Source organism: Sinocyclocheilus grahami, unplaced genomic scaffold (assembly GCF_001515645.1).
Source record: "Sinocyclocheilus grahami isolate Dianchi unplaced genomic scaffold, SAMN03320097.WGS_v1.1 scaffold398.1, whole genome shotgun sequence".
NCBI lineage: Eukaryota > Metazoa > Chordata > Actinopteri > Cypriniformes > Cyprinidae > Sinocyclocheilus > Sinocyclocheilus grahami.
The window spans coordinates 1,321,492-1,338,294 of NW_015505577.1; the positions used below are offsets into that span (position 1 = coordinate 1,321,492).

Sequence of the window (16,803 nt, forward strand, 5' to 3'; positions counted from 1 at the left end):
TGTTTAGTTGGGGACACTTCATTTCCAGCAAAATCGTCGACTTGATTGCACAGATACTATTTAAACTGAACTGAGCTGGATGATGACATCACTGAATTCAATGATGAACTGCCTTTAACTGAAAATTGAGTGTTTACTATTGTCATTTTGCATTAATGACACACTATTTTCCTAATTAATGCTGTACAGCTGCTTTGACACAATCTGTATTGTTAAAAGCGCTATACAAATAAAGATGACTTGACTTGACTTCTTTGGACTGAAGCACTGCACCACCCACTGACTGCCATTAAACAGCTTGAAAGATCAAAGACAATTTTTAATATAACTCCGTCTGGATTTGTCTGAAAGAAGAAAGTCATATACACCTAGGATGCATTGAGGGTGAGTAATTTATGGGCAAATTTTAATTTTTGGGTGAACAAACCCTTTAAATAAGTTTTTTTGTCATTTGAATTATATTCACTGAAACAAGTTTTAATATCTTTAGTTTTGATTCTCATGTGAATTTACAGGTTTCGATTATTTTTTTTTAAACATTATTTAACAGAATCTGAAGTGTCAAATATAGCATGAAAATGTGAAAATACAACATTAAATACTTTTACACAGAATTCATTATCATATTTAAAAATAATAACATATTACATATTTTAGTACAAATTGTATGCACCATTGTGCCTTTAAACAGAATTTGAAGATGGTACACAGCTATGTAAAAGCCTTTAGATTAGTCTAATTAAGAACAATGTTTTTAGTCTTAGTTTCTAGTTTAAGAGACCAGCTTATCAGTGCTGTAATGTTGATCACAGACAGCGATCACTGCAGAGTTCATACAGGTAACTCTCTAGACATTAGTCAGTGAACAGAACTTGACAGTTCCCATAATGCACTGCTTAACAAAGTAATGTGTTTGGGTTTCTTTGGTATATGCTCTATACTTCAAAAGTTAATTCTTCATGATTTTTTCAAATCTGACTTTAACATAAAGAAAGAAAAAAAACTCAGTTTTGTACAGGGCTAAGGCATTCGGGGCAGGGCTAAAATCAGAGCAGAATTCATCCACAAGAACAGACAGGCAACAAATCTCTTCTGCCATGGCACTGGACACCTAGAAGAGCAGCAGTGAGAATTAATTTGGAGTAAAATGGCATGCATCGGCTAACTTTGTCAGTCATCATTGCAAGAACATGAATTAACAAGCTGTTACGCTGCCACTGGGACTGATGAAGTGTAGAAAGTAACAGCAGTTATCAAATGACTAAATTATGATATTTGCTCAGGTGGGTGCTGGGGTCTTATCTATCGGATTGCAACGTATATCCATTTTGTTCATTAAACATTACACAGTGCGCATCTAATTAGAGTTAAGCCAGTCTGCGTGGTAGCCCAGGCTCACATAGCCATAGGCCACTATTGTTAAAGTCCGCGTGAACGTTGCTGCCGGCTTTATTTCAGTGTAGTGACGTATTTCCAGCTGAAACGGAATATTGAATGGGCGTGGTTTTATTTTTGCGCTCCTCCTCTCTGTCTCTCACTCATAGCAACTAATAACGGTTGGAGGGTGTATTTAAGGATATTCTGCCCAAGCCATCAAACTGACGTCATCAGAGAAGGAATGCCATTCCAGAGCGGAAGCAAATGTTCCGATTTTGATTACCATGACAAATATTTTTTTTCAGCGGATTAATTACAATACTCATGGATGGATACATTGTTCACATCAAGACTAGCAGTGTGCGCTAATCAGAGGCAGACAAAGTACTCAACTCCATTACTTGATCGCTGTACTTTGATGTCACACACAGAATGGTCTGCAGTGCTGCTTCAAGTCCAACACCTGTGTTTTATTAGGAGATGCACAACCGTTCTTCTGTGGCTTTATAGGTAGTATTTTCACGTACACAATTTAGCAAAATCAGACAATATTGTGTCTAATATATACCACAATATTAACTTATTATTATTGAATTGTTGTAAATAAATATCACATTTGCAACTGGTCAGTGTTCAAAAAATGCTGGGAAATCACTTCATGTAGCTCTACAAGAGTGATTACTGATCACATTTTAGAGAAGAAAAAAATCACCCACTGACTTTCAAAGCTGCTACATAGTAACGACTTTTTACTTCGAGGACCTTGATAGAAATGTAGTGGAGCGAAAAGTACAATATTTGTCTTTCAAATGTAGTGAAGTTAAAGTCATAAGTTCCCAGAAAAAATAATACTCAAGTAAAGTACCGATACTCAAAAAGTGTACTTAAGTACAATACTTAAGTAAATGTACTTAGTTACTGTCCGCCTCTGGCGCTAATAAAGTAAATAAAGTCAATTTTGATTTCATGCAGACTTTAAGCTGGTCGGCATGGTAGCCAAGGCTCCCATAGTCATAAGCCACTAGTGTTAAGCCAGTTGGCGTGGTAGCCAAGGCTCACATAGTCATAGGCCACTTGCGTTATGCCGTTTGGCGTGGTAGCCCAGGCACACATAGATAGAAATACATGCGGTTCACATGGCTCTTCGAAGCAGCAGCAGGACATATGTCTTGGTGATAGATCTGCTTGTTGGGGGGTGTTTTGTTCTTGTTTTGGCTTGTATTGTCCCTTCCCTTCTATGTCTCCTGCTTTGTGGGGTGTTATTTCATTTATGTTATATTTGCTGCAGCAATATTTCTTTCATGCTCACAGCAGCATGTTCTGGATATATTGGCAGTAGCAAGTCTCGGTACTTGCTCTGCCACAGCAGCAGCAGCGTAGCAGATCTATTATGCCAAGACCAAATACATTAACATTGTCATGTACATTACCATGCCAGTCTCTCCGAGAACTAAATTTAGTGCCGCATATATTTGTGACAGCAGAATAGGGGCATTTTTGTGAGCACCATTGTTAATTTTCGACCTATGCCAAGGGAAGGCCTAAGCCTTGCACAGCCTTACACACACACTCCATCTATGCTGGTATTGGCAGAACTTGCAGGTTACCTTGGCAGCAACTTTGTCAGTGATGGCCTTTATCTTGTCTTTGATGTCCTTGGTTAGGAAATTGAGTTGATTTCGCACAAACTCCAGCCGATCCATTAAAGCCTCACAATCTTCTAATGAGAACTCTCTATGGATTTACAGAGGTTCAAAATGCAGAATATTCCATTTGTAACAACAACAACAAAAAATAAATAAAAATACCATGCTAAAGAACAAAATGATTTTGGTTCAATAGTGGTACCAAACATTGTCTTTGGGAGCTTGGACAGAGACCCTCCGTTATAAAGCAGACAGGTTTTTGGAACTCACTTTTTTTTCTGCTGAAGAAATATTGATGGTATCCATGATAGCCTACTCAATGATCTGCCAGGCTCTGATCATGTGCTGCTCAAACTTTGTCTTCACAGCAGACTGTGGTATAAATTCCTGTGGAATCCATGAAGCATGTTCTTGAGCCATCATTGTACCACAATTATCAGGGTACACATCACAATTAAAACTAATCAAAACAAGATTCCAATGGTAAGATTTTATCTATGACTATCAACATGGGTGACATGTTTTTCCACTCTCATCATTGTCTGCTCATATGACTGAATCACAACAGGCCCATCTATTAATGCCATCGTAGATTACTGTGAATTTTCATCCCTGGATCCCAAGAATGTGAGGTATGCTCACCTACTCAAATCCGCTAACTTGGCTCAGGGATTGCCACTATGGGAATGGCTGCCTGGAATCTATGAGGAACACCAAATATCTCACACATCTGGGAGCCAGTAGCCCATGGCCTGAATTGATGCAAACCAGCTTGCTTAAGGAGACCATCATCACTTCACACCATTTCTGGGTAAAGCTGTCATAAATTCTCATCTAGTCTAAAGAGCATACAGACAGGACTAAGACTCATTTCTCATGAAGCTCCTCGTAATCTTCATTGTTTTTTAGCCTCATTGTCAGACAATGATTATCCAGGAGCCAGTCACTACAGTTTGAGTACACTCTCACCTCAAATGCTCTTTCAAAACTCTGGAATTCCATCAGTCGCTTTTGGAATCCTTCAGCCAAAGCACCGCTTTAAAGAAAAAGCATACGGCCCATTTCGGTTCCATCATACCACCAATATATAAAATATGAAATGAAGCATGTGTGACGGAGCATCATTTTTGCATATTTTTTCACACTTAAAGTTGCACATCAAATACCATTCTCAATATCATTGGGCCACTCCGTTTTATGGTTGTTACACTCATTTTTAACTTGACTAGGCCTAGTTTTTCCTGGTCTCCCTCCAGAGCAGTGTCAAAAGCAGAAGGCTCTATGCTGTGTGACCCAAAGCAGTGGAGCCTACCAGTCTCTGGCATTGCCTGGGCGCGGTGAATCCTGGCACTCAACACCTCCTTGGCAGAGACAAAGAAGATGCGGTCAGGTGCCTTGTTAAGGTCCACTACCTTTAGCTCCTCCACTAAGAAACTGACACAGCGATCCATGTGTTGCTTTCATTGATATAATTATAAATGTACAGTTCATAAACTTTTTCAATACATTTTCATATGTATTTATATTCTTTTATACTGATAATGAGTTCAAACAGATGCCATTAATACAGGTAATGAGTGGAGGACAGAGGAGCCTCTTAAAGAAGTTGTTACAGGTCTGTGAGAGCCAGAAATCTTGCTTGTTTGTAGGTGACCAAATACTTATTTTCCCGAGGAATTTACCAATTAATTCTTTAACAATCCTACAATGTGATTTTCTGGATTTTTTTTTCTCATTTTGTCTCTCATAGTTGAGGTATACCTATGATGAAAATTACAGGCCTCTCTCATCTTTTTAAGTGGGAGAACTTGCACAATTGGTGGCTGACTAAATACTTTTTTGCCCCACTGTACATGACGTTCTCAACTTTTAAGCACTGCATAATGTTTGTGAAAGACATTGAAAATTATGAAGTGTTAGTAAGTAATCAAATTTCTTTGAACATATAAATCTGAAATCTATGACGGAGAAATGATAAATTAAACAAAAATCTACGTTTTGTGTACAGCAGTTTCATGTGGTGAATCACTTGTGGCTAATAAATATGGGTTATGAGTCATATGTAATAAAACTTACATCTTCCAGATATTCTTCTGGCTCTAAGGCAGACGCGTGCGTCCCTACGATTATTTAGGATGAAAATGTTGGGCTTTGATCACTTTGTGGAAAAAGTGTTTCTCCTTTCAACGTAGAGTGAAACAAATACAAACAAGAGCATTTAGGTAAAAGAAAGAAAAACAGCAAATAATTTTAATTAAAAAAATATATAAAACACTACAACACACACATTTTTTTTTCAGTGATTAGTTAATCTGTCTACTCACAGTGTTCATTATGGTAGACTCAGAGTTGGCCACAAGCACAAAGACATCAGCATCTAAACAAAACTTATCAATCCAGCTGTCCAGCTCTGATGTGACATCTGTGCCCGGGCTGCAGATTGAGAAGAGTGTGGGTTATTAATATTTCATCAAACTACAAATCATGTTTCATTCTTTATTGCTAATTAGATCAGGCAATTTGGTGTCTGATTTTCATTTCTGCAAACAGAAATAAGAAATTAAACAAGTTTTCCTGCAAACCAAATAGGCTTTTACCACGCATGATACCAAGAACAGCACTGCCAAAATCCATTAGTACTTTCACACATCAGCCCTCTTCACAAAACATCAAACCTTGTAGAGTTCCTTGCAAGTCCATGTCTCTGCCAAAGATCCCTGGAGTATGCCAGCGACTGTCCAGGTCTGTTGTTCATGTGCCAAACCTGTCCTGCAGAACCTTAATTCAGCTCTGACAAACCATAGAGGGGTAAATACCTGTCCATCAGGACCAGATCATCTCTCAGCAGGGCACACTTAGCTTTGGGCCAAAACACTCGGACTAGACAGCCTTAGTCTTGGTTCCTGTCCATATGCAGAGCATGGGCAAGCTGATTGACTGTATGGTAAAGACAAACCTTAAGCTTCAACAAGATAGTAGACCACAAAGTATTCAAATCATGTCACAACACTAAAACACATTTATGCACAGATTGTATTTATCATTTTAAAATGCCATAAGGACTTAAGGAACTTTCTTGCATTATGTAAAAAATAAAGCTACTTTTCTTGAGAAGTGAGATAAAAACATGTCCTTCATAACTTGACATGCCATTAGTTTAGAAAGCAATTCACAAGTTCGCCTGCCCATTCAGCCCTGCCAGGTAATGGTAGAACGAACTTGGCTTGCTGTCCGTGAAGGAGGCTCGAAACCCGAGGCTCGGCTTGAGCTCTGAGTAAGAAACCCCCCAATGATAATACGGTGTGGATGAAACAGAAGGGATTTAAAGGAGGAGAAGAGGTGGTGGAGGGATGCCAGAAGAATAGTTGCTTGGACGGAACAATGACTGCTGCTTATATACGGTTGAAACGATGATTGGCAGGACTGGTTGATTAGGCTCCTCCCGAACCTGCATTGTGAACTTCATCAATAAATAAACACTAGAACTAGAGATGATACACTAGAATGTATCTTTTCATTTAATAAAAAATTATGACATTACATTATAATGCACTCCCCCTAAAACTGTCCTTATGCCATAACGTAATAATATAGATTAAAATGAGCTCAAATTAATGTAGTTTACAAACATAATGAGGTCTGGAAACTGTGCCATACTTTAATGCTTTTCCTCTCTTCAGAGTCCTCAGTGGTAAGGTAGGCATGTTCCCCATCTGTGCCCTCCACACTCAGGAAACAGTTAGTGGTGTGGCTGATTCCACTGGGCAGAACCCGTTCCCGTTGCATGGCATTTATTACGGTACTCTTTCCATTACTGGTCCTGAGAAACAACATATAGCACCCAGTAATAAACTGTCCATTTAGCTTCTCTAATTCAATATTATCTCAAACCAAATTATAGAAGAGCGAGAGAAAAACATAGAGAGATTTTTTTTTTTTGTGCCTCACTTATGGCAGCTGAAGAACTAAAGCAAAAACATTAATGATCCATTTCATTTTGTTAGCCTGTTGTCACCATTTGGTTTACATAACAGTAAGTTTAGATTAGTCATCACTGTAGTTGTACCTGCCAAAGAAGGCCACCTTCATATGTCTGCGGGCTAGCACATCTTTGATGACGGTTAGTTTCCTGGAGCAGGCCTGGATCTGCAGACACTGTTTTTCCTCAGCTACATGCTCAAAATCCTCACTCTTCCACGTCTCTGGGTACCAAACACATATTCAATACCATCATACATTAAAGAGTAGGACCAGACTTAGCTGATTGATTTAGAGTTTTTTTGTCATATTTTATTTTGTAGCTCATGCTTTAAAAAAAACTTTTAACATCAATCTACACTCTGTACCCTATAATGACAAATCAAAAATTTATTTTGGATATCTTTGATATTTTTGATAGCTTTGCATGTCTGGATTTGGGATTTTTTTTTTGCCATTCTTTTCTGCGGGTTCTTTCAAGCTCAGACAGGTTGGATGGGGACTGTTGGTGATCAGCCATTTTTTCAAGTTTCTCCAGATTTTCAATTGGATTCAAGTTTGGGCTTTGGCTGGGCCACTACTGCATTGTCTTGATTGTGTGCTTAGGGTCATTGTTCTGCTGTAAGGTGAACCCTTAAGCCAAGTATAAGTTCATGAGCGCTCTGGATGTGGTTTTCATTAAAAGGGTTGTTCAGCCAAAAATGAAAGTTGTCATTTTCTCTCTCATGTCATTCCAAATTCCATTTTCTTTCTGTGGAATATAAAAGGTATGTTGAAAAATCTGTGTGTGTGTGTGTTTTTCCAAATCATCTGAAAGTGAATGGTAACCAAATCCTTTTGGTTTTTGCTTCACCATGCATTTATGCAGATGATAAGCAGGGCCACATTTCCTCCAGACATGATGCTTGGGATTGAAGTTCATCAGATAAGAGAATCTTGTTTTTAGAAAATACAACCATCACGTCATACAACAATTATGTCTATGGAATATCCCCATAAAACATGGAAATCCAATGTGTGTGTGTGTGTGTGATTTAAACAATTAAAGAACAATATGTGACTCTGGACCCTGGGTCTTGAGTCGCTTGGGTATATTTTTAGCAATAGCCAAAATAACATTGTATGGGTCAAAATTATCGATTCTTTTATGCCAAAAATCATTAGGATATTAAGTAAAGATCATGTTCCATGAAGATATTTTGTAAATTTTCTACTGTAAATATATCAAAACTAAATTTTTGATTAGTAATATGCATTGCTAAGAACTTCATTTGGACAACTTTAAAGGCGATTTTCTCAATATTTTGATTTTTTTTGCAGCCTCAGATTCCAGATTTTCAAATAGTTGTATCTCAACCAAATATTGTCCTATCCTAACAAACCATATATCAATGGAAAGCTTATTTATTCAGCTTCCAGGTGATGGATAAATCACAATTTCCAAAAATTGACCCTTATGACTGGTTTTGTGGTCCAGGGTCAAATATATTTAAAGTCATATAAGGGACATTTAATCCATCTTACCCTCTACAAAATCTGAACACTCTCTAACAAACTCCAACACCTGGTGAAACACAGCACTGATTGTCCTCTTTGCCACCACAAAGTGTTGCAGTGGTGAAATATTGTCCTGCTCCATGTTTAAATGCTGAAAGCACAGTATAGATCACAGTTCAGATGCCTAAAAACATGGTAACATAGTGATATATTAACCTACTGGTAGCCTATATATTAAGGCTTTGGTACTCACCCACTCTGACAACAGAATTTCAGCAGTACAGGTTCAAGTGGTGCCATTTCTCAAATGATGTCAAAGAGCATCTTCAATACAAAGAAATGAAATATTTTCCAAAACATCTTTTCTGGGCCTGTTGAACACTGCTGTAACTTCTAGAGAAGTCTATTTCTGTACAGGATATTGAGACTGTCTGATGAGATTTAGCAATACGGAGCAAGCCTTTACAGAGCAGGAACGGTGACCTCAAATCCTCTTATTCAGCATAATTAAGCAGACAGCTTCCAATCACCTGTCTCTAACCACAAACTGCTATTTCCAGCATCAGTTAGATAGTGTTGTCTTTATTGTTTGAGGAATTTTGGCATGTTTGATCAGTTTTCAGTGTATGTTTTAATGAGTAGTGGTTCTATCAGAATCACTTAAAATTGTCTTTATACTCTGCTTTATTCAAAACACATTGATCCAGGTAGAAAATTCTAAATGATTTTCAGAATTTATCACTTCTGTGGCCCTGCTTATCATTATCACTTTATCAATTGCATGTGAGGTTTGTGTGGCAACCATTTCTCATTTTAATAATTTTAATCATTTAATATTTTAAAGCTTCATTAGTTTCGTGCACAGTTGTGGTCTAGTCTAAAGACCACACAGAAGCTGTTCTCTCAGCCAGGAAAAAGCAAGAGCAGAAGACTGATAAAGAAAGAGGTGTGGTGGTTTGCTATATAAAAATGTGCAAAACTTTTCTCCTAACTGTCATCATTTTTAACAGTACAATTCTGCATATCTGAAATGCACATTTCGGCCCCACCCAAGTGTCTCTCACTGAAATTTAGGATATTAGTCATTTAGTCAAAATGAACACTACCTTCTTTCTATTTCTGACATTTTAAATCTATTTGATTTCCTTTTAATTCATCTTGACGAAGCATCTCTGTGTACAAGCAGACCACTATACAAACACATAAAAAGAGGCACTAGGACCCTGCAGCTGAGGATTACGGAGAGAGTAAGTGCTGGCAGAGACAGAAGAATGAGCCAAACACAAGACAAACGAAAGAAGGCACCAGGAGCTCACTGTAGTAGAGAGGCATGGAGAGATGGTCTGACAATTGACCAGGAGGTTGAAGAAAGACAAAGTGACAGGTCAAGATTCAGCAACTGATATCAGGAGGAGTGCACAAACTAGAAGAAGAGGAGGAGTCTGATCTGAGAGGAAGTTAAAAAGAGTGGAGCGCGAAAAGGAGCCCTTCAAAACAGAGAGATCCTTTCTGAGTGGACCACTGACATAGATGTAGAATAAACTGGACCCTGGCAACAAGGACCTCAACTGGCAAAATAGATTTTCATCACTGAAGGAATTACCGAAAATATAAACACACGGAACTGTGCAAAGGCATCAAGGAGAGCAGAAGACAATCAAACATTATTAAAAACAGAAAGAAGACGCGGAGATACCACCCACAGAGAGAGACTGAGTATACCACACACAGGGTTTATCGCAGGTAATCACACTGCAACTGAGCAACAGACATTAACCATCAACAAATACACTCTCACACACACACACACACACAATAATTTATGGAATACACACCTACACATAGTGGGTGATTATAACACATAGGCTGAACATCCATAACTCAAGCTTAGAGAATTTAGACAATAGTCAGGAGGCATAGAGAATCTTGGCTATCACAGGGGACAGACTGACTGTGAATGAGTAGAAGCATGGTGAGGCCCTGCGGACAACTCTCATGGCACTCTGAACTAAGAAAGTAGAACATTGGTAGATCAGAGACCAAATGATCTTTTCCAAGTCAAGAGCCACAATAACCTAGAAGACTTTACCCAAAGAGTGTTTGGGAACATGCTTTGAAGAACCAGCACCCTGATTTCTCACCTCCACTCTTGGATATCATTCTGTCTTAAGGACCGATTCCATCGTGTTACCCACAGGACATCTGGTCACCTCTCTGTGTTGGAATGGAAATTGTGCAGTGAGTTGAGTGAGTTAGAAGTTCACCTACACTGCAACATGAAGCTCAGGCATGAGGCAAGAGGGGCACTACTGGCCTTGCTGCTGAGTTTACTGCTGTCTACCTGCACCACACAAGAGAGTGAGGAGAGTCTGGAGCTCCAAGAGGAAAACAATACAGTCAGCACTGAGAGCCCTGTAAGTCAAATGGGACACACACACCTGCTGTTAACCTGCCAAGGCTTTAAAGCAGTACATAAAGACACTGTAAAATCTCATAAATCAATGCTCTGAATTTTACTTTAGGGTATGACAACCATTAGACATGAGGGAAAAGTATATGGTAATGACATTCATAAACATTGTAGATTATGTGACGACACCATAAAAAATGGATTCCTCTAATACAGAAACAGTTTATAAATTTGCCGTAGTTAAAGATTGCTAACATAGTTGAAGCTCTGATATGCTTAACTTTTACAGGATACTGTATCCTCTGACATAACAAACGTGAGCCCCCACAGGACATGGATAGTCTTTAGGGACAACTCCAACAAGGGTGGAAATAATAAACCAAGAGTCAATAAAAGACCCTCCAAGGTAATCTCTGATTACACCACATGCTAAAGATGAATAATATCAATACATAGACTAACTGCATATAAATATATTGAATAAAAGCTCTAAGTACAGAAGTACTAAAACGTAGTAAAACCGTATGAAAAAAGATTAAGCATAGCACACAAAGATAAAACTAATGAGGCCTATGTGACAACATGTCAGAAAGTGCCTAATCTTTCACCTCTTCAAATGGATTTCTCTTATTATGTAATGTAACTTGAAACTTTCTACATGTCCAGCATGGCCTTCCAGGTCCACCAGGCCCTCCAGGTCCCCAGGGGCCTCCTGGTCCTCCAGGCCCCCTACTGCCTCATCATGCAGAGATGATAAAGGACTTCCAAGTCAAACTAAAAGGTATACTGGAATTCACTCCATTCACACACCATTACCCATCATACCAGAAAGAAAACAGAAAATAAATCTCATGATATATCCACCTGGCAGATCTGACCAAGACCTACAACTTGTTAAAATGGCATTTGATCAGAGGTTTTCAATTCTGGTCCTGGGGACCCATTGCTCTACACATTTTTTTATGTCTCTTTGACACACCTGATTCAGATCAGCTATTTGGGAGAAAGCTCCATGAACTAAACTTAATGTATCATATAAGAGAGACATACAAAATGTGCAGAGAGGTGGGTCCGTTGCTCTACATTGTGCATCATCTAATGATTCAGTTCACTTGTGCACAATAGTTTTGTCAGTGATGGATGCACACTACACAAAGACACCAGATGCAGGTGCACAAATTAGTTAAACTGGTGATAAGTAACTGCTTTGACATCAACATCTTTCAAAAAGTTTGTTAAACACATTTAAATATGTTGGTTATAATGGTCCAACAGCTTTTTGTTTTTGTTTGGGCTAAGTCATTTTCAGCATTGCTTGATGTTTGGGATATGTGTTATCATGCTCATTTGTTGGGGAGGCTGTTAGTCTGAATGTGGGCTGGGCTGATCTCTTAATAGGTGTAATTTTCCAGGACGTGGATTTGACTTGGCCTGGCCAAAGAATTCCACAGATTCCAGATTTTGTGTGTGTGTGTGCATGTTTGTGTGTGGAATGAGTGTTGGAGTATTGCCAGGAAAGCAGACACAGGTCTGTTTGTGCTCTGGTGCAGTGAGCTGCAGGCTGTTCTGACAGCAGTATAAAACATAAAGGCTCTTATTCACATAGAAAAGTGCAGTTGCGCCGTACGCTCATACATTCTAGCATTCTCATTCCCTCACACTTCTATCTACTCTGTCTGCTCATACACACACTCAAACATTCCAAATATTTACATCTTCTATTCATTGTGAGATTGTTTAATGACTTTATATACAGCCAAGTGTCAGTCTAATACAATCCCAAACATTTTCCACTGGCTTTATTTCAGTGTTTTTGAGTCTGAGAAGATGCCTAGTCTATCGGGTTACACCTTGTCCCAAACCCTTCGAAATGAAGTAATAAGATGGGAATTAGTTCTTTTGTGCTTTTGACAAGACAACATTACAATCCTGTAATTACCTTCCCACTCAGAGGTGGTTGGAACTCACTGTCTGCTCTGCGATCAACCCCCTCGTGTGGCCACAGCTTTCCGTTGCCAACTGCACCACAACCTGATGGTCCACCGTCGCAGTCTGCAGGAGCTCCAGCCCTTCAACAATGTAAGTGAAAAACAACCCTTTCCAAACTAGAAACAATTTACTAATTTCAATAACTGTGACATAGCACCCCCATAGCTGTGAAATTCAATGTAAACTCTAAATTAGGCTTTCATTTGTCTGAAGTAGCCCTGACCTCTAGATGTATTAGTTTAGCAGCAATGTTAGCTTTGGCTGATGGTGAAACAGACTGGCAAGCAGTGTAGAAGGGTTGGCAATGGAAGACAGTGGCAATGGCATAATAATTCCATTTCTGTGTTTTCCACAGCCCTCAAACACAGAGCAGTTCCATCAGAGAGGACAAGGCTTTAACATCAGCAGTGGCCGGTACATAGCTCCAGTGTCTGGGTTCTATCAGCTCACAGCAAGTCTGCTACTGGGTATGTGGTTCAAGTATGTTTTGGGGTGTGCTCCTTCCCCCAACATTCAGACTAGTTATAAACCAATATGGTTTTTGATTGGTTGATTCTTAACCTGAAAGTATGGTTACAGACACAGCCTAACCCTGCATCCCAATGTTCATACTATCCATCCTAAATAGTATGTGAGATTAAAATAAGTGCGTCCCAAAGCATAGTATGTTGAAAAGTGTATGCCAGAAGTCCCCGGATGGTCTATTATTTCTGGTAGATTTTTGAAGTGTGGATCTGTGCACACTCTGATGGCTAATATTACACACAATCCATTGCGCTTTGACGAATGACTCAGTTCAGAACTAAAAACACAATTAAAAAACGTTAAAAAACTACAAACATGGCGGATGTGTGCGACTGACTGTTAAATAGAGAGGTTTAGATAAAGGGGTTTGAGTTAATAATAATCAACATTTAACCTGTTAAAATTTTTTATTTAATGTTATCTGTATTAGGATATTTCATCTACAAAAACAATGTGAACTTTTATAAACATACGTTTGGCCATTAACTTTTAAATGCATCATGCAAAAAATATGAGCAGAGTTTTCTGCATAAAGACCCACGGCTGGCAGATCAACGTGCTACTTCATTTCTTTCCTATAAGGAAGTTAAATGAAATGAAATGTGGAGGATGTTAACTGTGACAAGATGATTGACAGACCAGTTTACAGTGACAGGATGTGTAATTATGCGACAGAGCGGACCGTTAAAGATGCAATTGTATGACATCTCCCAAAGCTTGCCTACTCTTCTACTACACACTCAAAAGTGTGTACTTTTTCTTCACCAAAAGAGTACATACTTTAAGGATGTAGTATGAGTAGGCACAATGGGATGCAGCATTAGTTTGAATTAATGTTTATTTTAATTTTATTTGAATTTCATGGTTTATGTGTCTATACAAGGGAGAAAATCAAGCGTAGCCTTAGTTCTGGCAGGTCACGTAAGTCAAGCTCGCATCAGCTGACTCTCAGCTGATCCCCATCAACCTATGGGAATACGACACCTATCTAAGCGTTCATATATAACAGGGTTCCTCAAATCTTACCCTGGAGGTCCAATGCGCTGCAGAGTTTAGCTCCAACCCTGATCAAACTCAGCTACCTGTGATTTTCTAATGATCCTGAAGACATTGATTAGCATGCTCAGATGTGTTTGATTACGGTTAGAGCTAAACTCTGCAGGAAAGTGGATCTCGTGGGCCAGATTTGAGGATCCCTGATATATAAGGTCCCGCAGTAGTATCAGCAGTTTTCGCATTGCTCAATAGCTAATTAAATGGCGACTTCGGCAGGCAAAACACCATCATCACTAGGAATCGGGAATTTAGAGAAGGGTAATTCGCTTCCCCAATGGTCTCACCTCCGATTCATTTAAGTTCGAAGTCAGATGGGAACTTCATCCCCAAGAAGGATATCAAGAGATCAAGCACCCACTTCACAGCTGCTATGTTTCACTCTCTCGAACGTCTTCACAAGCTATTTCCATTTAATGCTCTCAGGTTATCGGCAACATTCGTGTTGCTAAGGCTATCTGTGTTGCTTGGGCTCATTAAGTTGTTTTCAGTTAAATGCTTGTGCTAGTTCATGCATGTGCGGTACTTATCTGTTGTCACTGGCAACACGCTTCTCGTTGCAATATGCTGCACTTAAACGGGGATAGTGTCATTTCATGCATTCTGAGTTATTTACACTGTCAATTAAGAGTGGATTCTTATGTGCGTGCGTGCACTTAGCGACCCGAGCAAGAGCACGCAGCTTAACGCGTTTCTTTCTTGGTTACGGAAGTCTTCGGCAGCGCCGCAGTTACTTGCTCGAGTTACTAGCCTGCCTCCGGCTGGAGAGAGTAGCCGCTTGCAGTCGGGGGCGGAATTAAAGCGGAGACGTCAAGTCAGACACTTTCTGCTCCTGGTAATGACGCTCTCGCAGTGTTTGCATACATTCACAGATGAAGTGAATTAAATGCAACATTTGTCAAATACACAGATGTTTCAGAATGTTTTCATAAAGCAACAGAAACCCTTTTTATACTGTTTAATACAGCCCATCTGTTCATGAATAAGTTAAACATTAACATATGCTATTTAAATACCAATTAAGTGGGGGTGTATATGCTTTCATCAGTGTTTTTTTTAAACGTGACTCAATATAACAGTGCAACTACCTAAAAATGCTTTTACTGTTATATAAACACCGATTTGTGAGCATTGGACTCAAATTTTTAGAATAAGCATGCAACACACATCGTGCTTGTCATCACAGAATCTAACCAATGAGAATAAAGTGTGTCGTCATCAAGGCTTTTGCGGCTGGTCCCGTTTTGCTCACGTGAATGCACATGTGATCGTAGGGCGGCTGCAGCGCCGATCAAAGTTGGACAAAAGTATTTTAATGTAACCAGAATGCATTGTTTTGACAGGCGGCAGCCGATCTTTGCGGTGCAGCATGAAATCAAACAAGCCTAATATCTCTAAAGAGTGTGTTCTTGGTTGTGAGGAAAAGATAACCTTATTCAGTGTTATGTGAACAGTGGATGCAATTTGTTTTCCAAGGCAGCAACGGAGTTCTCAAGCGTGTTTATTTGTTCCCGTCATTTCGGTGACATGTTTTATAACAAGGTACATTCTGACACTAGATTTGCACAGTGTACTCTATCTACCCCTAAAACAGAGATGGCCAACTCTGTTCTTGGAAGGGCCACTGTCCTGCAGAGTTTAGCTCCATCTCTATTTAAACACACCTGAAAAATCTAACCAAAGTCTTCAGGATTACTTGAAAATGAAAGGCAGGTTTGTTTGAATTAGGATAGAACTGGACTCTGCCCTCCATGTCTGGAGTTGCCCATTCCTGTCCTAAAGGGTAATTATATCAGAAAAAGTAAATAATATCAGAAAAAAAGTCATATGAGCAAGTATCATATGTACCACTGTGGTTCAAATCTTGTTTTGGCACAGGCTCTGTCTGTGAATGCATATTCTCAACAGTTCAAGATTGTTTTTGTTTTGACAAACAGTGATTTAGGAGGGCAGCAAGGGTTGCTGTTTTATCTGTCCATGTTACATGCTAGCTAGCTAGCTAGTTCTAGTTAACACAATATTATTTATTGTAACAACAAGCTACAACCACTCCTTAGCACCCACACACACAATATAGCAGGACCTTCTTTTGCGTTTACTGACATGATGTTAAGAGGCAAGATGCACGATCCTCTTCAATAATATCTTCTGCTTCTCAATCGGGCTCAAACTGATGAGCAATATAGACAACGTCATTGTTTATAATACAGCCGGAGCACATGCCGCTATGTTGGGGTGCGGGACGTTTAGACGCACACTAGAGGCGGTTTAGCCTATCACAACACACTGGGCCAGCTAATCAATCAGAGCCCATCGTGTATTTCTGAG

General features: G+C 39.3%; 1 protein-coding gene and 1 pseudogene across 2 annotated transcripts in view; one reads left to right on the forward strand and one right to left on the reverse strand.

Annotated features, from left to right (window-relative positions):
* The window catches only part of LOC107550427 (mitofusin-1-like), a 15,193-nt pseudogene extending 6,300 nt beyond the window's left edge, over positions 1–8,893 (reverse strand).
* An 846-nt stretch (positions 8,894–9,739) lies between these two features.
* LOC107550431 (erythroferrone-like) overlaps positions 9,740–16,803 on the forward strand; it is a 15,495-nt gene continuing 8,431 nt past the window's right edge. The window contains exons 1-6 of one of the 2 annotated variants that reach the window (XM_016231700.1): positions 9,740–10,241; positions 10,670–10,912; positions 11,198–11,314; positions 11,575–11,689; positions 12,860–12,987; positions 13,253–13,364. In XM_016231700.1, coding sequence (XP_016087186.1) covers positions 10,775–10,912; positions 11,198–11,314; positions 11,575–11,689; positions 12,860–12,987; positions 13,253–13,364 — 610 coding nt within the window. In that variant the 5' untranslated portion in view covers positions 9,740–10,241; positions 10,670–10,774. The remainder of the gene's footprint in view (positions 10,242–10,669; positions 10,913–11,197; positions 11,315–11,574; positions 11,690–12,859; positions 12,988–13,252; positions 13,365–16,803) is intronic. The other variant, XM_016231702.1, reaches the window with a different exon arrangement.